We start from the raw sequence: 23,578 nt of genomic DNA, 5'->3' as shown, positions 1-23,578 counted from the left end.
AACTTAGCCCTCCCCAGAGGGGCCGTGCCGTTTTCAGCAGCAGCTGCCCAGAAGTGTTGAAGTTAAGCCAGATCCCCAAATCTGGTTCGGCCGCCAAAGCTGCGAGCAGAGGACGTGCCTCCAGACCGGGCGTTTATGAAGGGCTCCAGGTGCTGCTTTCCCGCCCCAGGGCATCCGGGTTCGGTCCACGTTCAGAACGTGGGACGCCGTGGTTCAAAGTCAGGGGCTCGGCACTCCCCTTCCTCGGCTGAGATTCAGGGCCCCTCACGTGCAGAGAGCCGCCTGCGTCTAGCACTGGCTGGGTAAGGAAGGAAAATCTGTCAGTGTAAGGAAGGCCGTTTCCTTGAAATGTTTGGAGTTCTGTTCACTTAAAACCCGTGTCCATGGACACCTGAGGCTGATCATGACAACTGTCTGGGCTTCAGGGCTTGATTTCAGAAATTTCTACTGAGATTTGCAGGAAGAGTGTCTCCGTGCCCTTGCTTCCCTCCAACGGTCGTCTTCCTCAGCAGCCTCGGAGGCCCTCCCTCTCCCCACTGGGTTACTCATCGGCTCAGATTCCGGAGCGACAGGTGTGCGCCTTCGTTGGGATGATGTGCTATAAATTCACTCAAAAGGCAAAATGTGCTCTGAGCTCCCAAGGGAACAAGCATGGGTTCTAATTTAAGCAGGTGCCCAGGTCCAGGGGTCTGGAGGCCGGGAAATGAGTTCTGAGAGCCTGACCAAGGCGGGCAGGGCCCCAGCGGCTCCACCATTGCCCTGACCTGCAGGCTCCCCTGTCGTCAGAAAGAGGCAGATAGAACAGACACTTAGGATCTACGCGAATCGCTATGTTTCTTTAGTTATAGAGGAAGGGGTTTCTGGCATCCATATCTGAATCTGGGGAGAAGGAGGGAGGGCGGGGGTCTGGGCGGGTACCCGCTGCCACCATGCACCAAGCGTGGGAACAGCCATGCAGCAGGTCTGAGTGTGGGGCGCCCGGGCAGCAAGGGTGCAGGGACCATGGGGACCCCGACGGGCCCGCCCTGCTGGGAACGGGACTGAGGTTCCAATATCGTTCTCAGGTTTGCCACCCAGACATCTATGTTGTGATTTCACTGCAATCAGGACGTTTATGCCAACTTCATACAAACAAAGGGGGGAATCAAAGCAAGCTGGCAGCTTGCCTCCAGTGAGGTTTACACGCTGACCGCGGACCGAATCTGTGCGTTGACAGCACAGGAAGTCGGCGTGCCCACTGCAGCCCCACCAGGTGGGTTTCTCATGCACCGTGAAACCCACTCCGTCTTCTCCCAGAACCGCCGGGACTGATGTTGAAACACTGGTGAAGCATAATGGTTTTAATTTCACACCTCACAGGGCACAGCTGAATGCTTCGGAACAGCGTACACGAAAGTCAGGCCAAGCACTGCGGATGGACGAGTGGGAAGGGGGAAGGTGGCCTCCCCTGCGGCCCGTGTCCAGGTTTCTGAGGGCATCGGGAACTAACAAATGGGTGGGCTAAGGCCACGGGATGTGTTTCCGGTGTTTTGGCCACCGACACCCGTCTCTTCTGACAAGCACGCGTGAACACTGGGTGCAGCAGACCATCTCTTTCTGAGGCTCCACCGGGAGACCACGTCTTACTTCTTCCTGGATTTCTGTTTGGTGGTGTCGTAGGCGCGGACTATTTCTTCCTGAGTCATGGCCCCGTGCTCCTCTTGCGAGAAGGCGTACCCATCTGGAAGAAGAGCACAGCGGGGCCGGTTAGGGGGACCAGGAGAGGCTGCTCGGGGGGCTGCAGCCGAGCTTCTGCACACTGGCCTCCACAGCCTTGGATGGGGGTCCAGAGACCCGTGACCCCCTTGAAGGGGCGGGTGGCCAAGAGTGGGCGGAGGCCGGGTGGTTCTGGGCAGGGCTCAGGGCTGGCCTCCCATTTCTGCCTGTGAAGCGTAATCAGTGGGTCACCGGTCCACGGCTGCACTTTCCCACCACCGGGCAAGGGGAAAGGCAAAGTCATTCTGCGCCGGAAATGTCCCAGTCCACCCGAAGCTGCAGGCCAGTAAACATGCCAGGTAGGTATAAATAGACACATGCTAACGGTAAAGGCTGGCAAAGCGCACACAGTGCTGGGGGCTTGCCTCACTGACATCGCATGGGTTTGGACCATAATACGTTGCTGCGGGTTTACTTTTGGGTAAATAAAGAAAAAGATCACTAGATAAAGTCAAGAGGAATTTAATGATTGGCCCAGTGGCTACAGAAGGACTGGTTTTTACAGTCAGTTCCAGTAATGATGCTGGTGACAATAGCAGACAGTTATCGAATGCTCCGTGTCTCAGGCACTGCTGTATGTACTACGCACACATAGCTCAGTTCCTCCTCCCGACAGCCCTATGAGATGGGTGAGAGTTCTTCCCGTGTCACAGGTGGGGAAACTGAGGCACAAGGTGATGTCATGACTTGCCCAAGGGCCGGCGCTCTCCTGCAGCTCCGTCCTGAGGTTCTCAGACGGGGTTGGCATTCACAGCCCAAGGCAGGGCTGTCCCTCCTAACTGGCCCTTCCCACAGGAGGGACATTTGCAGGAGTCCCTCTCTGTTGGCCGACCCTTCTGGGTCGGGGTACGGAAACGTCCCGCAGCTGGATTAGACCTTCTGAGCAAAAGACGTCACAGGCAACAGCATGCCTTTTGTCTGTGCATATTTATGACTGTTACTGGAGCTGTTAGTTCGTCATATCCTTTAAAGGAGAAGAAAAGAGAAATCTTGCCCATGTATCGTCCTGGATTCCTTTTTCTAAAATTTTTAATTTTATTGATATATTGGAGTATAGCTGATTAACAATGTGTTAATTTCAGGTGTACAGCAAAGTGCTACAGTTATACATGTACCTATTCTTTTTCAAATTCTTTTCCCATGTAGGTTATTACAGAGTATTGAGCAGAGTTCCCTGTGCTATGTGCTTGTTGGTTATCTATTTTAAATATAGCAGTGTGTACGTGTCAGTCCCTAACTCCTCATCTATCCCTACACCCCCTCACCCCCGGTTCCATAAGTTCACTCTCTAAGTCTGTGAGTCTGTTTCTGTTTTGTAAATAAGGTCATTTGTACCAGTTTTTGAGATCCTGCATATAAGTGATATCACGTGATATCTGTCTTTCTTTGGCTGACTTACTTCACTTAGTATGATAATCTCCAGGTCCATCCATGTTGCTGCAAATGGCATTATTTCATTCCTTTTAATGGCCTTGTAATATTGCATTGTGTGTATGTACCACATTTTCTTTATCCGTTCATCTGTCAGTGGACATTTAGGTTACTTCCATGACCTGGCTATTGTAAACATTGCTGCAATGAACATTGGGGTGCATGTCTCCAGATATTATGCCCAGGAGTGGGATTGCCGGATCATAGGGTAGCTCTGTTTTTAGCTTCTTAAGGAACCTCCACACTGTTCTCCATAGTGGCTGCACCAACTTACATTCCCACCGACAGTGTACGAGGGTTCCCTTTTCTCCATAGCCTCTCCAGCATTTCTCGTTTGCAGACTTTTTTCATGATGGCCATTCTGACTGGTGTGAGGTGATATCTCATTGTAGCTTTGATTTGCATTTCTCTAATTAACAACGTTGAGCATTTTCTCATGTGCCTCTTGGCCATGTGTATGTCTTCTTTCAAGAAATGCCTATTTAGGTCTTCTACCCATTTTCTGATTGGGTTGTTTGTTTTTTTGATATTGAGCCATATGAGCTGTTTGTAAATTTTGGAGATTAATCCCTTGTTGGTTGCATCATTTGCAAGTATTTTCTCCCATTCTGATGGTTGTCTTTTCGTTTTGTTTGCGGTTTCCTTTGCTGTCAAAAGCTTTTGAGTTTAATTAGGTCCCGTTGGTTTATTTTCGTTTTTATTTCCATTACTCTAGGAGATGTATCAAAAAAGACACTGATGGGGCTTCCCTGGTGGTGCAGTGGTTGAGAGTCCGCCTGCCGATGCAGGGGACACGGGTTCGTGCCCTGGTCCGGGAAGATCCCACATGCCGCGGAGCGGCTGGGCCCGTGAGCCGTGGCCGCTGAGCCTGCGCGTCCAGAGCCTGTGCTCCGCACCAGGAGAGGCCACAACAGTGAGAGGCCCGTGTACCGCAAAAAAACCCCCCCCAAAACCTGATGTGATTTATATCAAAGAGTGTTCTGCCTATGTTTTCTTCTAAGAAGTTTATGGTATCTGGTCTTATATTTAGCTCTTTAATCCGTTTTGAGTTTATTTTTGTGTATGGTGTTAAAAAATGTTCTAACTTTTTTTTTTTTGCATGTAGCTGTCCAGTTTTCCCAGTACCATTTATTGAAGAGACTGTCTTCTCTATTGTGTAGTCTTGCCTCCTTTGTCGTAGATTAATTGACCGTAGATGCGTGGGTTTATCTCTGGGCTTTCTGTCCTGTTCCATTGATCTATATTTCTATCTCTGTGCTAGTACCACACCCTTTTGATGATTGTAGCTTTGTAGTATAGTCTGAAGTCAGGGAGCCTGATCCCTCCAGCTCTGTTTTTCTTTCTCAAGATTGCTTTGGCTATTTGGGGTCTTTTGTGTCTCCATAGAAATTTTAAGACTCTTTTGTTCTAGTTCTGTGCAAAATGCCACTGGTAATTTGATGGAGGTTGCACTGAATCTGTAGATTGCCTTGGGTAGTATAGTCGTTTTAACAATATTGATTCCCCCAATCCAAGAACATGGTATATCTTTCCATCTGTTTGTGTCATCTTCGATTTCTTTCTTCTTACAGTTTTTGGAGTACAGGTCTTTTGCCTCCTTAGGTAGGTTTACTTTTGGCATTTTATTCTTTTTGATGTGATGGTAAATGGGATTGTTTCTTTAATTTTTCTTGCAACTTTACTAAATTCATTGATGAACTCTAGTAATTTTCTGGTTGCATCTTTAGGATTTTCTATATGTATTGGGTTTGCCAAAAAATTCGTTTGGGTCTTTCCATAGAATGTTATTGAAAACACCCGAACGAAGTTTTTGGCCAACCCAGTGGTATCATGTCATCTGCAAACAGTGACGGTTTTACTTCTTTTCCAATTTGGATTACCTTCATTTCCTTTTCTTCTCTGATTGCCATGGCTAGGACTTCCAAAACTATGTTGAATAAAAGTGGTGAGACTGGACATCCATGTCTTGTTCCTGATCTTAGAGGAAATGCTTTCACCTTTTCACCATTGAGTATGATGTTAGCTGTGGGTTTGTCGTATATGGCCTTTATTATGTTGAGGGAGGTTCCCTCTTTGCCCACTTTCTGGAGAGTTTTTATCATAAATGGGTGCTGAATTTTGTCAGAAGATTTTTCTGCATCTATGAGATGATTGTATGCTTTTTATTCTTCAGTTTATTGATGTGATGTATCACACTGATTGATTTGTGGGTAATGAAAAATCCTTGCATCCCTGGGATAAATCCCACTTGATCATGGTGTATGATCCTTTTAATGCATTGTTGGATTTGGATTGCTAGTAGTTTGTTGAGGATTTTTGTGTATGTTCATCAGTGATATTGGCCTGTAATTTTCTTGTTTTGTGGTATCTTGATAAGGTTTTGGTATCAGGGTGATGGTGGCCTCATAGAATGAGTTTGGGAGTTTTCATTCCTCTGCAATTGGAATAGTTTCAGAAGAAGAGGTATTGACTCTTTTCTAAATGTTTGATAGGATTCACCTGTGAAGCCATTTGGTCCTCAACTTTTGTTTGCTGGGAGTTTTTTTAATTACAGTTTCAATTTCAGTACTTGTGATTGGTCTGTTCATATTTTCTATTTCTTCCTGGTTCAGTCTCGGGAGATTGTACCTTTCCAAGAATTTGCCCATTTCTTCCAGGTTGTCCATTTTATTGGCATACAGTTGCTTGTCGTAGTCTTATGATCCTTTGTTTCTGTGGTGCCTGTTGTAACTTCTTTTTCCTTTCTGATTTTTATTGATTTGAGCCCTCTCCCTCTTCTTCTTGATGGGTCTAAAGGTTTATCAATTTTATCTTTTCAAAGAACCAGCTTTTAGTTTCATTGATCTTTTCTATTGTTTTTTTGGTCTCCTTTTTTTTTTTTTTTTTTTTTTTTGGCGGTATACGGGCCTCTCACTGCTGTGGCCTCTCCTGTTGCAGAGCACAGGCTCCGGACGCGCAGGCTCAGCGGCCATGGCTCACGGGCCCAGCCGCACCACGGCATGCGGGATCTTCCCGGACCAGGGCACGAACCCGTGTCCCCTGCACCGGCAGGCAAACTCTCAATCACTGCGCCACCAGGGAAGCCCCTTGTCTCCATTTCATTTATTTCTGTTCTGATCTTTATAATTTTTTTCCTTCTGCTAACTTTGGGTTTTTGTTTGTTCTTTCTCTAGTTGCTTTAGGTATAAGGTTAGGTTGTTTATTTGAGATTTTTCTTGTTTCCTGAGGTAAGATTGTAATTGCAATAAACTTCCCACTTAGGACTGCCTTTGCCGTGTCCCATAGGTTTTGGATCATTGTGCTTTCATTTTCATTTGTCTCTAGATATTTTTTGATTTCCTCTTTTGTTTCTTCAGTGATCCATTGGTTGTTTAGTAGTATATTATTTAGCCTCCACGTGTTTGTGTTTTTTATAGTTTTTTTCCTTGTAGTTTATTTCTAATCTCATAGTGGTGTGGTCGGAAAAGATGCTTGATATGATTTCAGTTTTCTTAAATTTACCGAGGCTTGCTTTGTGGCCCAGCATGTGATCAGTTCTGGAGAATGTTCCATGTGCACTTGAGAATAATGTGTATTCTGCTGCTTTTGGATGGAATGCTCTATAAATATCAATTAAGTCCATCTGGTCTAATGTGTCATTTAAGGCCTGTGTTTCCTTTTTGACTTTCTGTCTGATCTGTTCATTGATGAACGTGGGGTGCTAAAGTCCCCCGCTATTACTCCGCTATTACTCTGTTACTGTTGATTTCTCCTTTTATGGCAGTTAGTATTTGCCTTGTATGTTGAGGTGACCCTATGTTGGGTGCATATATATTTACAATCGTTCTGTCTTCTTCTTGGATAGATCCTTTGATCAATGTGTAGTGTCCTTCTTTGTCTCTTGTAACAGTCTTTATTTTAAAGTCTATTTTGTCTGATATGAGTATTGCTCCTCCAGCTTTCTTTTGATTTCCACTTGCATGGAACGTCTTTTTCCATCCCCTCGCTTTCAGTCTGTACGTGTCCCTAGATCTGAAGTGGGCTTCCTGTAGACAGCATATGTATGGGTCTTGTTTTTGTATCCATTCACCCAGCCTGTGTCTTTTGGTTGGAGTGTTTAATCCATTTACCTTTAAGGTAATTATTGATATGTATGTTCTTACTGCCATTTTGTTAATTGTTTTGGATCTGTTTTTGCAGGTCTTTTTTCTTCCCTTCCTCTTCTGTTATCTTGTGATTTGATGACTACCTTTAGTGTTGTGTTTGGATTCCCTTTCCTTTGTTGTGTATCTATTGTAGGTTTTTGGTTTGCAGTTACCATGAGGTTTTGATATAGCAGTCTGTGTGTAAACAAGATTGTTTTAAATTGCTGGTCTTTTAATTTCAAACGCATTTCCAATATCCTGCATTTGTGCTCTCCTCTTCTCATGACTGCTGGTTTTGATATCATATTTGTGTGCAGACAGTTTCTTACCTCTACTGTATGTCTGCCTTTACTGGTGAGCTGTTCCGTTCATAATTTTCTTGTTTCTAGTTGTGGCCTTTTCTTTGCTTCCTAGAGAGGTTCCCTTAGCGTTTGTTGCAAAGCTGGCCTGGTGGTGCTGCATTCTCTTAGCTTTTACGTGTCTGTAGAGCTTTTGATTTCTCTATCAAATCTGAATGGAGCCCTGCTGGGTAGAGTAATCTTGGTTGTAGTTTCTTGCCTCTGATCACTTTAAATATATCATGCCACTCCCTTCTGGCCTGCAGAGTTTCTGTTGAGAAATCAGCTTATAACCTTAGGGGAGGAGAGTTCCCTTGTACATTACTTGTTGCTTTTCTCTTACTGCTTTTTTTTTTTTCTTTGTCTTTTGTTTTTGTCAGTTTGTGTCTTGGCATGTTCCTCCTTGGTTTTATTGTCCCTAGGACTCTCTGTGCCTCCTGGACTTGGGTGACTGTTTCCTTTCCCATGTGAGGGAAGTTTTCAGCTATTTGCTCTTCAAATATTTTCTCAGGTTCAGCACTTTCACTCCTGTGGGAGAACTTGTGGTATAATTATTTTGCAGTTTGTGGGTTGCCTATCCGGTGGGTATGGTATTTGATTTTATCAAGATTGCTCCCCTCCTACTGTCTCGTTGTGGCGGTGTCTTTTTTGGTAGGTTGCAGCGTTTTTCTGTTGATATTGTCCAGCAGTTAGTTGTGATTTTGGTGTTTCTATAAGAAGAGGTGAGCTCATGTCCTCCTACTCTGCCATCTTGTGACCCTTAGTCCTGGATTCTTACTTTACTCAGACATTTGGCTTAAAAAGGAAAGTTTCTGGACTATAAAGACATTCAGTAGCAATGTCTAAAAAAGTCCTCGTGGGATGGAGGAGAGGAAGTGACTTCCTGCTCTGATCACACTGTAAACCAAGTCTCCATCCTCCCCAGGGCTGGCTGGCCAGATCTTCCCGAGAGCATGCCTTTCAGCCTGAGAGGACCCCGGGGCTCAGGAGGGCCACCGTGGGAGGCAGGAGGTGTGGGCTGAGCTGCAGAGGTGGCCTGGGAGCCACTGAGGACACGGCTGGGCAGCAGGGAGCAGGTGGGAGTGAAAGCAGAGTGAGAACACAGGTGCCCCCATGGGGCGTCGGTCGAGCTGCTCACCTGCATTTCTAACATAGACCAAACCCACCAACCCAAAGGCCCCACCCTGGGACAGCAGCCCGAGGGCAGCGTGAGCCCCTGCAGCCGGTGCAGGCAGGCGGCTCATCCTGCCCTGGGTGGCCCTGGCACTCCTGGGCTTCCTCATGGCCCACTGCTTCCTACAAGGAGGCTGTGCTGGGTCTCCCAGCCTCGGGTGCTTCCTGGGACCTGAAGAGGAAATGCCTCCTCTCACCTCTGAGCTGTGGGTCGAGGTGACGGTGGGCGAGGAAACCTCCTGAAACCTGTGTGGCTGTGGGCACTGCAGCCCTGTGTCCGGCCCCAGCGTGCTCTTTGTGCTGTGTCTTGGCTGCCACGACGTACCAGACCAGCTGCCTCTCTCCCTGGGCTCTGGACAGCACCCACCTTCCAGTCTCCTGAAGGGGATGTTTCTAGGCAGATCGGTTGTTTCCCGAGCTGGCCCCAGCGCTGTCCTCGGATCCCCCATGCTGCTGGGTGGTGGGCCTGCCACCCAGGGGGACGCTTCCCTGCAGAAGGGGCCCTGACCCCGAGAGATGGGGACACTGTGTAGCTCTTCCCTCCCCAGGGAGGTAGGTGACCGCGGGGCTCTCTGTCCCTAGCTGGTCATCCCCCTGCCCTGCTTTCACGGTAGAGCTGAGCCCAGGGCCGAGGGCGCCAGTGAGAAGCGCTCGTTCCAATCCTCGCTTGGCTGTGACTTGGCCACAGAACCGGGGCCCTTGAAGCTCTCCGTCTTCTTGGTTTACTTTTCTGTAAAATGAATGGGCTGGGCTGGGCCAGGCCCAGGTCCTCCCAGCTCCTATCCGCCGCATGGGCGCCAGCATGGTTCCTTGGCTGGCGATGCCCAGGCCACAGAGCCCTCTCCTGTGGTTGGGGCTAATTCTACCCTTGGCGCCCAGAGAGGCGGCCTCTACTCCAGGCCAGGGGCGGCCTCTACTCCAGGCCAGGGACGAAGGAGCCTGTCTTGACAGTCATCCCAAACAGAGCAGTTGCTACCTGCCTTTTAATGTGGTTTTTTTGGGGGGTGGGGGGCAGGGGAAGGAATGAAGGGGACTTGCTGAGACATAAACATGAACATTGTTTGGGACTGTCCTTTTGGGAAAAGCATCTGGAATTGTCTACCCGTGTTCAAGTGGAAGGGGCAGCAGCCCCTGTCTTCATTTATTCGTTGTTTTCCACTCAGATCCACCTGTACCTGCGGGAAGCCAGCTGCAGTGCTCTCCACAGCTCCTGTTTGTGTCATGGGCACAAGGGCCGTCCAGTGGGATAACTAACTCAGCCCCTCTGGAGTGGGAAGGGTTTCTAGGCATCTGTCCTAAGGGACAGCAGAGGGAAGCTTCTGGTTCGATAGCAAATCTTTTCTCCCAGGGTCAGCAGAGTGCCCAGAGGTCACTACCAGAGGGCTTCTCCACCAGCTCCCCTGGGTGCATCCACCATCATGTTTCCAAAATGGGTACCAGGATGTTCTTAGTCTCTACTGAGCTTAAGTGGACTTTGAATTCAAGAAAGAAAGGAGGACTTCCCTGGTGGTGCAGTGGTTGAGAGTCCGCCTGCTGATGCAGGGGACGCGGGTTCGTGCCCCGGTCCGGGAAGATCCCACATGCCGCGGAGCGGCTGGGCCCGTGAGCCATGGCTGCTGAGCCTGCGCGTCCGGGAAAAGAAAAAAAAAAAAAGGAGAGTGGCCTGATAGGGTGGTCCTGGGAGCACGAGCGTCTCTGTGATTCAGATAAATATTTTCCTCTTTAGAAACAAAGCCTGATAGGGGTTAGAGCAGGACAGCAGGGACCATAATCACCCAGCCAGCCTCTGCCTGCCCAGCCTGACAAAGAAACCCCGTCCATTCACTAGCTCTTGCCTGATGGACGTTTAACTGTCATTATTCGCATCCAAACTCAGAGGGAGTCCCTGGCTCTCAGCATTTCCCACAGTCATTCATCTTCAGGAAGTCCTGACAGCCAGGAAGGAATGATGGGGGCCTGGAGCAAGCACTCAATGGACCAGACCTTCCTAAATGCTCAGCCATGGCCAGGATCCGGGGATAGAATTCGGGTAGGTGGAAGGGCAGGTTGCGTTTCTTATTTGTTTTGTCTTCCTCTGGTAGAACACATGGTGAAGTCCATAAAATCATGTCATTTTTTTTTTCATTATTTTGGAATAAAACTTCCCTGAAATAGCGTTTTTTTGAATCTGAGCTCTCATAACATCTTGATGAAAGTAGCTATTTTCTGTCTGGGAACAGACTCCTAATAGCAATTGGGAAATTGGGAACACTGTGTGGATGGTAAGGAAATTAGACCGTGTAGGAAACAATGAGCTCGGTTGCTAGTCCTGTGTGCGGGTGGTCCATCAGAACAAGTGCTCCAAGACTAGGGCTTTTCCTTCCGGAAGACTGAGGCCGGAGACAAGCAGAGGCCTGGAGCCCCTCCCGATGCTTGATGGCCTTCTCTGGTGGTCCGTGACTGAAATACCCTGGGATCCATTAGGGTCCTACTCCTAGTTGCTGAGTGCCTTTAAAATGTGGTGTGATTTTAGCGTCTTGCCTATTTTTAGTATTTGTTGACCAGAATTTTGGTTTGGTCCTTCAAAATACTGGGAGTTCATAAAACGTTTTGTAGCAGTTTTAAGACCCTTTACGGCACTCCCACGAAAGCTCTCGTGCCGCTTTTGCTCTCCATGTCTGCTCTTTCTCTGGGCGGACGCTGCATGGTGCAAGCCCTACGTTTAGGGAACCAGTCCTCGCGTTCTCTGTGCCCGTCACCGGGAAGCCTCACAGGCTGTGTAAGATGCAGATCATCCTCAGATGAGATCTCCTCAGAGGAGAAAACAGACGTTTAGAGAAATATGTAAGTGGCCTAAAGTTATTCAATTTGTGGCAGAAAAAACAAGTAATACCTAACATTTGGACTCCACGCGCTCAGGCTCTGTTCCAGGCACTTTATGTGTACAATCTCAGTGAATCCTCCCAATAACCCCAGGGAGGTTCTCACGTCATCTGTTCTACAGGTGTAGGAACAGAGGGGTTAACTTACCTAAGGTCACAAAGTGGCAGAGCTGGGATGGGACTGCAGGCAGCCCGGCTCTGAGGTGGAGCCCCGGACCTCGTGGCTGGGACCCAGCCTCCTCTGGACTCAATCTCTCTCGAGGATCAGAGGCCGTGGCTGGGGCCCGGGCTCTGCGGGGCCACTTAATGTGCCCACCTGAGGCTCTTGGCCAGGTGTCTTGGGGCAGAGAAGCCTCAGAGAATGCGGGGCATGTGGGCCCTGCTGGGAGCTACTGCAGCCCCTTCTCCCACGGGGATGTCCAGGCGGGGGCGGTCACCGACGGCCGTGACGTCCCCACCTGTTCCTTTCCTTCCCTCTGTTGAGAAAGTCTGCAAAGATGTGTTCACCGTGGGGGGATGGAGCTCAGCTGAGCGGGGCAGAGATCCTCAAGTACCTGTCCTAAGGATGCAGTGATGCTTCACTTTCTACCCCTTGTTTCCGTCTCAACTCAGGGAGAGAAAGGAGAGCAGAAGTGGGGCGTCAGTTGAAGAGATGGCAGTGCAGGCGGGGACGAGGCAGGATTCAGAGGCAGGAACCAGGGCCTCAGCTGGGGAAGGGAGGCTGCCCGCACAGGGGCACCTGCACTCGGCTGCAGCACCCTCGCCTGCCCGGCAGCCCAGGGGCTGGATTGCAGGTGAGCCCATCCCTTCCTCGAGCTCCATCTGGTGCTTCCCCGCCCCCCACCCCCACCCCGCTCCTCTGGGCTCTGACGCATCCCCACAGACCCTGCTTGGCAGAAACGGGGCCTGGCCTCCAGCTGCAGGGGCGGCGCGGGGCACAGCCTTCCTGGGAAGACCACAGGGACTCTTCCCCAGTGATTGCCATTGTTGTGATTAACATGCCAGTAGTGTAGGGCTGCTTTGGGGGGAGCCACGTAAAAGGAGCATCACTTCCACCTTAGAAAGAATCTGATGGGGAGGCTGCCCCAGGAGCTGAACCGCATCAGATCTGAAGTTTACGGGTCGTGTCATTCAGACATTTGACTGGATCCCGGGGAATCGCCTACCCACCGGGTGTACCTGCCTGGGGCCAGATACCCCATTTCCACTTCTGGGTGTAGAGCCTGGCAGTGGTCCACACCACGTGCCGGCGGGCTACTCACGTGGCACTGACTGCTGGAGGGAACCGCCCCGGAAGTGGGTGGGCGGCGTCTTCCTGCCCAGCCTCTTGAGCAGCCGGTCTCGCTCGTTGGTCCTGGGGGCACATCACACATGGTCAGTCTCCGGCCACGAGGACACCTCTCGAAGGTGCTCAGAGAAAGAATGGCTTCGGGTCGTAACGTGAAACAGACCTGGGAAAGGCTGCCCCACGTCAAGGAGAACGTCCCGTTTCGCCAACTGCCCCTCTATTTACATTAGATGCTGCCTGGATGCCTCGAGAGCGGCTCCCTCCTCTGAAAACCCGCTCTGCGTGCACCCCGTCCCTACACGACCCTCGGAGCCCCGCCTGCCTCCTGACGGAAGGGGACCAGGGCCCCTGCCTCCGGGGCAAGGAGTGAGTTGTTGCTCCGGTGAGCGGAAAGCTTCCATTCCACCTGCGCCCCCGGCCTGGAGCCTCGCCTGGGTGCCCCAGGACCCGGCCAGAGACAGCTGCCTCTGCAGAACCTGATGCTTATTTTGTACCACAATGAAAACCGAGGTCAGTTTTCTTTGCAAACACAAGGATTAGGCGTGCTTCCTGCCTCTCCTGAAATGGTCCTTCTCCAAGGCTGCCGCGGCTCTGGGGCAACACGGAGGTTCTCCCTAGAGGACAGCTGGGCTTTGCGACCAACCAAAGGTGGGGGGTTGGGAAATGCTCGAGAATGGCCCCGATTTCCTGCTGCCGGGGTGTCACCGGGCTTGCCCCCAACAGACTGCGGTGTACAGCGTTGGCCGGCACACTCTGTGACGGCTGAACTGTAGCCCTCCAGACTGCACCTGCAGGAGCCCTAACCATCCAGGGTCTCAGGATGGGGCTGGATTACAAGATGCAGGCCTTTAAAGGTCACATGAGGTCATCGGGGTGGCCCTAATCCAAGCTAACTGGGGTTCTTAGGAGGGGGGATTAAGACACACACGCTGAGGGACGGCCATGTGAGAACACGGGGAGAAGACGGCCTTCACCTGCAAGCAGAGGAGGGAGGCCTCGGAAGGAACCAGCCCTGGAACACCTTTGCTCTGGGACTTCTGACCTCCAGAACCGTGGGAAAATACACCTCTGTTGTTTCAACCACCTGCTGTGCAGCACTCTGCCACGGCAACGCGTACATCCCCAGTCTGCTGCCTGGGAACTTGAGGGCGCGAAGTTGGAAGAGCTGCAGTTGCTTGTGGTCCAGAGCCCCTCCCCCCAGCCCATCCAGGCCTGAGCCCAGGGTCCACTTCACGCTCCCCCAAGGGCCTTTGCAGGGGGAGCAGGGCCCGGCTACTCTCAACAGTCCTATGCGCTGAAGTTCTCTGTGCTCTTGGGTTTCTGCAAGAGAGCAGTTGCTGATCATCTTGGCTGAAAGAACAAGGTTTAATTCAGCACCAGCTCAGCTCAGGTGATCAGCCTACCCACCTTGGGAAGGTGGCTGATGAGAACACACACTTTTTCTGTCCCCTCACACTGCTTCTCCCTTCTCTCTCATCTTTCCTTCCAGGGGCCACCTTAACCGCCCTGGGCCACAGGCATGAGCAGACGCGCGGTCCTCCTGTGGCCGCCGGACGTCCGCAGCGCCCGTGCTGGCTGCTCTCAGCTGTGTGACCCGCACCGGCCACGGTTCCTGCACAGAAGGCACTGCCAGGCAGCTCCGAGCCCAGCTGAGAGGGGCTCCCTGAGGCCCTCCCCGCTGGGACCCTGGTGAGATGAAGGCGTATCTCCCCAGGAACTGAGGGACAGACTGGGCGCTCCACCCTGCCTCTCCTGGCCCCTCTGACGTTTCAGGTCCAGAAGGTCCTCCTCGTGCTGGGGCTCGTGAGAACCTCACAGGGCCACGGACGGGAAGGGCTCTCTGAAATCAAGCATCCTGGTCTCTAGCTGGGCGGCCGAGGAACAGCCTCGGCCTCGCCAGAGACGAAGGGCACAGGGCACTGTGCTGGGCAGACGTCTCTCATTTCTGTGCGGGATGGCGTATGCTTTTCTCTCTTTTTTATAATGAAACATTCAAACACAGAAACTAGCGCAGAGAACATCCACCAACCCGCTCAGCTTTAGCCAACGACGGCTCCACCCTTTGACCCTGCTGTGTCCTGCAGCCCTTCCTCCCATGTGGGGAGGGGCACATGTCCACCAAGAGCCCACACCTGCCCCCAGCCCAAGTACGCGAGACCTTAGAAGTCCCTGCCCAGTAAGGCCCAAGCTGGCATCCAAGGCCAACCTGACCCCCTTGCTAGCTCCATATCCCTAGAAGTACACCACACGGCCAGGGTCCACGCTCTGAGGCGGGTGGTTGTAGCGCGGGATGTGTGGACTGGGCTGTCCACACGCGAGTGCAGGTCCCCTGCTGGCGCAGGACAGAGCTGGGGTGGGGGTGGGGTACACAGGGCAGCTACCTCTTCCCTGTGTTAATCACCGTCTCCAGAGAATCTGGGCATCACAAGGCACCCACGTGAGTTAATCAAGGTACATGGCTACTCACGTCTTCACCCACGTGAGTTAATCAAGGTACATGGCTATTACAACTTGCACACACTCAGACACGGCCTCCACTTGTACTGTGTCCTGCGAGTGTGGGAAAAGTTGAAGCTAGAAAGGGGTAATAACATTTACCATAACATTTACCATTTATAGCATTCTGTTATCTAAAGATGGTTTGAAAGCCATCTACTCACAAAGACATAGGAAAAAGTGAAGAAACACAGTCAGCTATTTACTTTGGTTAATTCTGGTTAATGAGAAGAAAAGAAAAAAGGAGTACGGATTAGCACAGGGAAATGAAATTTGGGTTTATAAACGAGAACTCTTGACAAAATACTACAAACCGAATTCAGCAGTATAATGAAAGGATTACACAACCTTACCAAATGGGATTTATCCCAGTAATGCAAGGGTGATTCAACATACAAAAAGCAATTAATATAATACATTAATAGAATGAAGGAAGAATATCAATGATCATCTAAATTAACACAGAAAGATCATCTGACAAAATCCAACACCCTTTCCTAATAAAAATACTCAGCAAACTAAGACGGGAAGGGAAGTTCTTCCACATAACAGAGCATTTATGAAAAACCCACAACTGACAACATACTCAATGGTGAAAGACTGAAAACTCTATGATCAAGACAAGGATGTCTGCTTTTACCACTTCTACTCAAGAAGTTTACTAGAAGTGCTAACTAAAGCAATTAGGCAAGATTCCAACAGTCCTTTTCTTTGCAGAAACAAACATTTATCCTATGATTCATAGGGAATTACAAGGGGCCCCAGATAGCCAAAACAATCCTGGAAAAGGAACACCACAGTTATAGGACTTATACTAACTTATTTCAAGAGTTAATATAAAACCACAGTAATGAAAGTAGTGTGGTACTGGCATCAGGATACACATATAAGTCACTGTAATGTAGTTAAGAGTCATACGTCTATGGTCAGCTGACTTTTGGCTAGGGTACCCAGACCATTCATAAGGAGAGGAAAGTCTGTTCAGCATATGGGTCTGGAGTAACTGGATTTCCACACTCAAAAGAATGAGGTTGACCCTTACCTGCAATCACATACAAAAAGTAGCTCAAAATGGATCAAAGACCCAAAATATAAGAGCTAAATGTTTATGACCTTGAATTTGGCGATGTTTCTTAGATATGACACTCAAAGCATAGGCAACAAAAGGAAAGAATAGATAAATCGGACTTCATCAAAAACCTTTGTGAATCAAGACATTGTCAAGAAAGTGAACAACCTAATCCAAAAATGGGCAGTAAAGCAATTATACTCCAATAAAGATGTTAAAAGAAAAATGGGCAGAACACCTAAACAGACATTTCTCCAAAGAAGACAGATGTCCAAAAAGCACATGAAAAGATGCTCAACATCGCTAATTATTAGGGAAATACAAATCAAAACCACAATGAGATTTCACCTCACACTGGTCAGAATGGCCCTCATTAAAAAATCTAGAAACAATACATGCTGGAGAGGGTGTGGAGAACTGCCAGTAGGAATGTAAATTCGTACAACCATTATGGAGGGCAGTATGGAGGTTCCTTAAAAAAAACTAAATATAGAACTACCACTTGATCTAGCAATCCCACTCCTGGGCATATATCTGAAGAAAACCATAATTCGAAAAGATACATACACACCAGTGTTCATTGCAGCAATGTTTACAGTAGCCAAGACATGGAAGCAACCTAAGTGTCCATCGACAGAGGAAGGGATTATGATTGGTACATATACACAGTGGAATATACTCAGCCATAAAAGAGGAACGAAATAATGCCATTTGCAGCAACATGCATGGACCTGGAGATTACCATGCTAAGTGAAGTAAGCCAGAGAAAGACAAATATCATATGCTATCACTTACATGTGGAATCTAATAAAAATGATACAAATGAACTTATTTACAAAACAGAAACAGACTCACAGATCTCGAAATCAAACTTACGGTCACCAGAGGGGAAACATGGGGGGAGGTGATAGGAGCTGGGGATTGACATATACACACTACCATATATAAAACAGGTAACTAACAAGGACTTATTGGTATGGCACAGGGAACTCTACTCAATATTCTGTAATAACCTATATGGGAAAAGAATCTGAAAACGAATGGATATGTATATATGTACAACTGATTCACTTTGCTGTACACCTGTAACACACCACTGTAAATCAACTACACTCCAATAAAAATTTTTTAAAAAGGGAAAAGACAACCATAAAATGAAAGTATTTACAAATCATATAGCTGGTAACGGTCTAGAGTCCAGAATATATCAATAATCCCAACAATTCAACAGCATAAAAGATGGACAAACCAAATCAAAAACAGGCAAAGGATTTGGATACATTATCCGAAGAAGAAACACAACGGCCAACAAGCACATGAAAAGATATTCAACATCATTAGTCATTAGGGAAATGCGGGTCAAAACCACAAAGAAATCGCACTTAACATCTACTAGGATGGCTATAAGTGAAACAAGAACAGATAATAACAGGTATCGGAGAGGATGTGGAGAAACTGGAACCCTAGCACGTTACTGGTGGGTCTGTAAAGTGGTGCAGCCATTGTTCTTCACTAACTTCAACATGGAATTACTGTCTCACCTAGCAATTCCACTCCTAGGTCACATTAGCCAAAAGAACTGAAAATGGACTCAGACACTTGTACACCAACATCGAGAGCAGCATTATTCACAATAGCCAAAAGATGAAAACAATCCAGACATCAATTGCTGAATGGATAAAGTGTGGTCTGTCCATACGATGGAAGATTATTCAGCCACAAAAAGGAACAGAGTATGACACATGCACAACACGGAGAAACCTTGAGAACCTCACGGTGAGTGAAAGAAGCCAACGCCGTAGGCTGCGTCTTGCACGGTTCCATTCATATGAAATGCCTGGAACAGGCAAATCACAGAGAACGAGCATTGGTTCCCGGGGAGCACAGGGCATCCCGGGGACGCTCAAAGCATCCGAGGTTTCCTTTCAGGGAGACGAAAATGTTCTGGAACTAGACAGGGGTGACGATCGCACATCATCATGAAGGTACTAAACGCCCCTGAACTGTATACTCTTTAAAACAGTAACTCTTATACACAGGATGGATAAACAACAAGGTCCTACTCGAGCACAGGGAAGTACATTCAGTATCCTGTGATTAAACCATGATGGAAAAGACTGAAAAAGAATGTATATATGTGTAACTGAATTTAACACAACACTGTAAATCAGCTATACTTCAATAAAATTAAAAAAAATAAAAAACAGGAGAAGGAGTGGGTCCTGCATTGGAGGTAAATTCCCTCCCATCACCTGAATGGTTGGTAACGATGTCATCTTCTTGGTTTATTTCTCCGATGGTGGGGGTGGAGTTCAGTGCTTGCTTTGACCTTTTTCCATCCCAGCTTAGGCATGGATGCTGCCTGAGATCTGTCCGCCCATATGGAAGGTGCAGGTAAACACCAGTGATAGTGGTGAAAGCCCATCTCACACAGCCCCTTAAGGCAGGCTCTGCTGAGAAGCCAGCGCCTCTCCAGGGAGGTGGTTGGTGCACTCCTGTCTCAAAGAACAAGCAGCGTCAGGAAGAAGCAGAGAGCTGGCAAGCGTTACTCGCGAGAATAATAAACTTTTACGTCCGCGTTTCTGTCAGGAGGCTGTTCCTGCTAAAATCACACACGTGTAACTGGCACAGAGCAGAACGTGGAGAATAGAGCAAATAATTACAAATCTGTTTTTTGGTCTTGTCAGTAGTTACAGCTGGTAGGAATCACAGCTGACACCACAAAGCAGCCAAAAACAAATAGGTATTTTTAGAAACTTACTGTTAAATGATGGCTGGATGGTCTTCAAAACATAAATCTGACAGGTTCCTCAAGATAAAAGCGAATCAAAGTCCCCGTTCCTTCAGGTAGGGCCAGACACATACCAGGCTACCAGACTGCTGAAATTCTAACCCACTTTTTTTTCTTTAATTATTTATTTAATTTTATTTTTGGCTGCGTTGAGTCTTCGTTGCTGCATGTGGGCTTTCTCTAGTTGCGGGGAGTGGGGGCTACTCTTCGTTGCGGTGCGTGGGCTTCTCATTGCAGTGGCTTCTCGTTGCAGAGCACGGGCTCTAGGTGCGTGGGCTTCAGTAGTTGTGGCACGTGGGCTCAGTAGTGGCTCGCGGGCTCTAGAGCACAGGCTCAGTAGTTGTGGCGCACGGGCTTAGTTGCTCCGTTGGTATGTGGGGTCTTCCTGGACCAGGGCTCGAAACCGTGTCCCCTGCATTGGCAGGCAGATTCTCAACCACTGTACCACCAGGGAAGCCCCTCTAACCCACTTTTAAAGATCCCTAGGGAATGAGACTTCATAGCCTCAGTTGGTAACTTATGTTACTCATTATAATCTGAACATTAGGAAATGAGAAACTTTGGGCTCAATCATATTCCAGACCTGCCCAGGCCTCTATAGGATGAGAAAAAACAAAACAAACCCTCACCTTAGTTATGTAATGAGGGAAAATAGCAAGAATAAAACAAATCAGAATAGGTTTTCCAGCCTAAGATTCCAATAAGATAGGTGTTCTACCCTGGAGGTAGGAGCCCTTCATAAATTCTATTCTATTATATGGTAGTAAATTATTCTCCCCCTGAGTTGCCTCTGAGGTACTGGGTGGGGGGCAATACCTGGGGCCCCCCCCCCCCAATACAGGGAGATGCCACCCTGGGCCCCTGAACCTTCAGGAACCGCAGAGAGTAGGCGGGGAGGAGTCCCTGTGAGCGGAGATTCCCGGAAACACCAACACAGCTGTGCGTGTCCCTCTGGAGGACTCGTCCTCAGACAGGGACCAGGTCTTACGCCTTCTCTGCGTTTTCACAGTGTCCGCCTGGCTGAGAACAGGGCACACGGTTACACACACAAAACCGCACTTGTGCTCTGCACGGCTGGTTTGGACCGTGACTCACTATCTTATTCCTGTGTGTCTCCATCAGTGGATCCTGCACTGTGTGTCTGTGTCCACACTGCCCAGCACTGAGCTCAGGACAGCAGTTTCCCAACAGTAGCTGAGAAAATTCCTCTTTACCAGAGAAATGCTTCTTTAAAAATGACAGAACAGGGCTTCCCTGGTGGCACAGTGGTTGAGAGTCCGCCTGCCGATGCAGGGGACATGGGTTCGTGCCCCGGTCCGGGAAGATCCCACGTGCTGCGGAGTGGGTGGGCTCGTGAGCCATGGCCGCTGAGCCTGCGTGTCCAGAGCCTGTGCTTCTCAACGGGAGAGGCCACAACAGTGAGAGGCCCGCGTACCGCAAAAAAAAAAAAAAAAAAAAAAAAAAAAAAGACAGAACAGGGACATCATCCTCGTTCTCTTCGAGAGGAGGGAAGCCCCCTCCAAATTCTGGACAACACTGTGAGCAAGAATTAAAACAACTCCATGGCCTTTACAGAGACAGGACGTTGTATTTAGTTAAGAAAAGAATTCAGATTGCATAGAACAGTTGGAGGACAGTCTGGCTGAGGACAGGACAGCATTCAAGGTTAACTAATTTAATACAAATCCCACTCCCAAAGTAAAAAGGTAGATTCCTGTAGTCCTTCCTGGCCTCAAGTCTCCTCTGACTATCAAAACTGGGAACTGGAGGGAAGAAAGCCCTGTCTTAGCACAGTGATTTTCTTCTCTTCTAGACAAGGCTTTGGAAAGTGGGGTAAGGGGACCATTCTGGGCGTTGGAAGAAATCTCATTCTCGTACAGTGTGGACTGGGTGATTTCCTGCCAAAAAGATGACCAAGGAGTGGTAGTACCAAACTAGGCAGTGACTCTGACAGGGGAAGCAGCAGATCTGCGGCCTCAGAAATAGGTGGGATCTGTCTGTTGACAACCATCCCTGGCTCAGAACAGAGGTGGTGTGTATGAGGTAACTGTGCTGATTGATGGGACTGCCCAGGAAGACTTGAACAAAAAGAGAGGCAGGGGACACTGAAAAGATCCAAAAGCAAAGGTAGATACACGTAATCCTTTTCCGCTGTGCCTGCTAGTGATGTGGTAATGTAAGTAAACCAGTGAGCAGTGAGGTTAGGAGGAAAGTCCAAAAAAAATAGAAGGTAGTAGCCACCAACTACACTGTCCTTTCACCTGAAACAGCAACTTAGGTAAAACTGGCAAAATGGCTTCTCCTGAAAATTAGAACTGCATTACTACAATCTATATACTTTTAAAAGGTTAAAAAAAAAAAGAACTTAAAAAAAAAATTCCTGTCCGGAGAGACTTCTGCTTCCAAGATGGAGTAGATGTATTTTCTCTCTTCTTCCTGTTAAGTACAACTGACAACCCTGGACTCTACATGTAAAACAAATATAAAGGTGAAGATGGAGGACTGGAAAGGTGGAGACAGGAAGGAAGACCAGCATGAACCTTGGAGCATGAGAAACCCGAGTTTCTTTGGCTCGTAGATTCCAGACTTGGAGCAGAAAAGCCTGGCAATCCAGAAATGCCCGGGGGCGCAGCCAAGAAAGCCCTCTTCCCTTCAGCCAAAGGAGCAGGAAAGTGGCGGCCTCGTAAGACAAAAAACGTTCAGACCATTGATCACTCTACTCCAGCCAAACACCCCAGAAAAAAACTGTGGCTCCACTCCAGTCCAGCCAGCAGAGACCAAGTGGGGAGCCCAGATGTCCACCCTCACAAGGTTGCTACATGGTGCTCCAGAGCCCCTACTGAGGTGGTGACAGAGGAGGCCAAATAGGAACCTGGGACTTTCATCCCTGCCAGCCGATAATGAGGCCTCTGGTACCCTGTGGTGTCAGCAGAGATGACAGGAGCTGCATGGGGAGGATGGACTTCTGTCCTTCCTCTCCTCACTGGGGCGGTATCAGACGAGGCCTAAGGGAGAATCAGGACTTTCAGCCTTCCTCAGTAGTGACAAGGCCACACCCATACCCCTGACCCCTCCCCACCCCCTGCAGTGTCAGTGGAGACCACGTGAAGAGCAGGAATTCTCACCCCCTCTCTGCAGGCATCAGCACAGACCGAGTAGGGGATCTGGATGACCTCTACCTAGCAGGAGAGGGCCTGCCGTAAAATCCAGGGTCACATAACATAACACCCAAATGTCCAGGTTCTATGTGAACGCTGTTATACGAAGAACCAAGAAGACCTAAAACTGAATGTAAGGAAAAATCAATAGACACCAACGTCAAGATAACAGATGTGGTGGAATAATCTGGCCAAGACTTTAAAAACAGCCACGACAAAAACGCTTCAGTGAGCAATTACGAACATGCTGAAAGCAAATGGAAGAAAAGAGGAAAGGCTCAGCAAAGAGACAGAAGGTATAAGAAGAACCCGTTGTAAACTTTGGAACTCAAAAATACAATAACGGAAATTGAAAGCTTAGTGGATGGGCTATCTTGATGGCAGGGTAGAGGGGACAAAGGAAATAATCAGTAAACTGGAAGACGGAACAGTAGCAACGATCCAATCTGCGTAACAGAAACAAAACAGCCTGAAGGAAAAATGAGCAGAGTCTCAGGGACCTGTGGGAATATAACAGGTAATATAACATTCACGTCTTCAGAGTCCCAGAGGAGAGGAGAAAGAGGATGGGGCTGGAAAAGCCCTCCAAGTACTAAAGGGTGAAAACTTCCCAAATTTGGTGGGAGAGCTAATCCTACAGATTCAAGAAGCCACATGAATCCTACCTAGGATAAATCCAGGCCAAGACACTGTAATTAAACGTCCGAAAACTAAAGACAAAGAAAAGGTCTTAAAAGCAGCCAAAGAGAAATGACCCTTTACCTATAGTGGAAACCAGTTTGAACGACAATGGATTTCTCATCAGAAATCACCGAGGCCAGAAGTGGCATAATATTTGTCAAGGGCTGAAGGAAAAGCGTCAACTCAGTGAAAAATCTCTCTCAGGAATGAAGAAGACAGCAAGACACTCTCAGATGGAAAGAACAGAGAGAGTCTGTCACCATCAAAACCACCCCATAGGGCTTCCCTATAGGGAAGGTGGCGCAGTGGTTGAGAATCTGCCTGCCGATGCAGGGGACACGGGTTCGAGCCCTGGTCTGGGAAGACCCCACATGCCACGGAGCAACTAGTCCCGTGAGCCACAACTACTGAGC

General features: G+C 48.7%; 1 protein-coding gene across 1 annotated transcript in view; it reads right to left on the bottom strand.

Annotated features, from left to right (window-relative positions):
- Positions 1 to 1,325: 1,325 nt before the first annotated feature.
- The window catches only part of ATP8A2 (ATPase phospholipid transporting 8A2), a 444,189-nt gene continuing 421,936 nt past the window's right edge, over positions 1,326 to 23,578 (bottom strand). The window contains exons 35-36 of the mRNA XM_032611707.1: positions 12,945 to 13,036; positions 1,326 to 1,720 (exon numbers count right to left, since the gene is read on the bottom strand). Coding sequence (XP_032467598.1) covers positions 1,623 to 1,720; positions 12,945 to 13,036 — 190 coding nt within the window. The 3' untranslated portion in view covers positions 1,326 to 1,622. The remainder of the gene's footprint in view (positions 1,721 to 12,944; positions 13,037 to 23,578) is intronic.

Source organism: Phocoena sinus, chromosome 18 (genome assembly GCF_008692025.1).
Source record: "Phocoena sinus isolate mPhoSin1 chromosome 18, mPhoSin1.pri, whole genome shotgun sequence".
In the NCBI taxonomy this organism is placed as follows: Eukaryota; Metazoa; Chordata; class Mammalia; order Artiodactyla; family Phocoenidae; genus Phocoena; species Phocoena sinus.
This window is presented reverse-complemented; position numbering and strand designations above follow the sequence as displayed.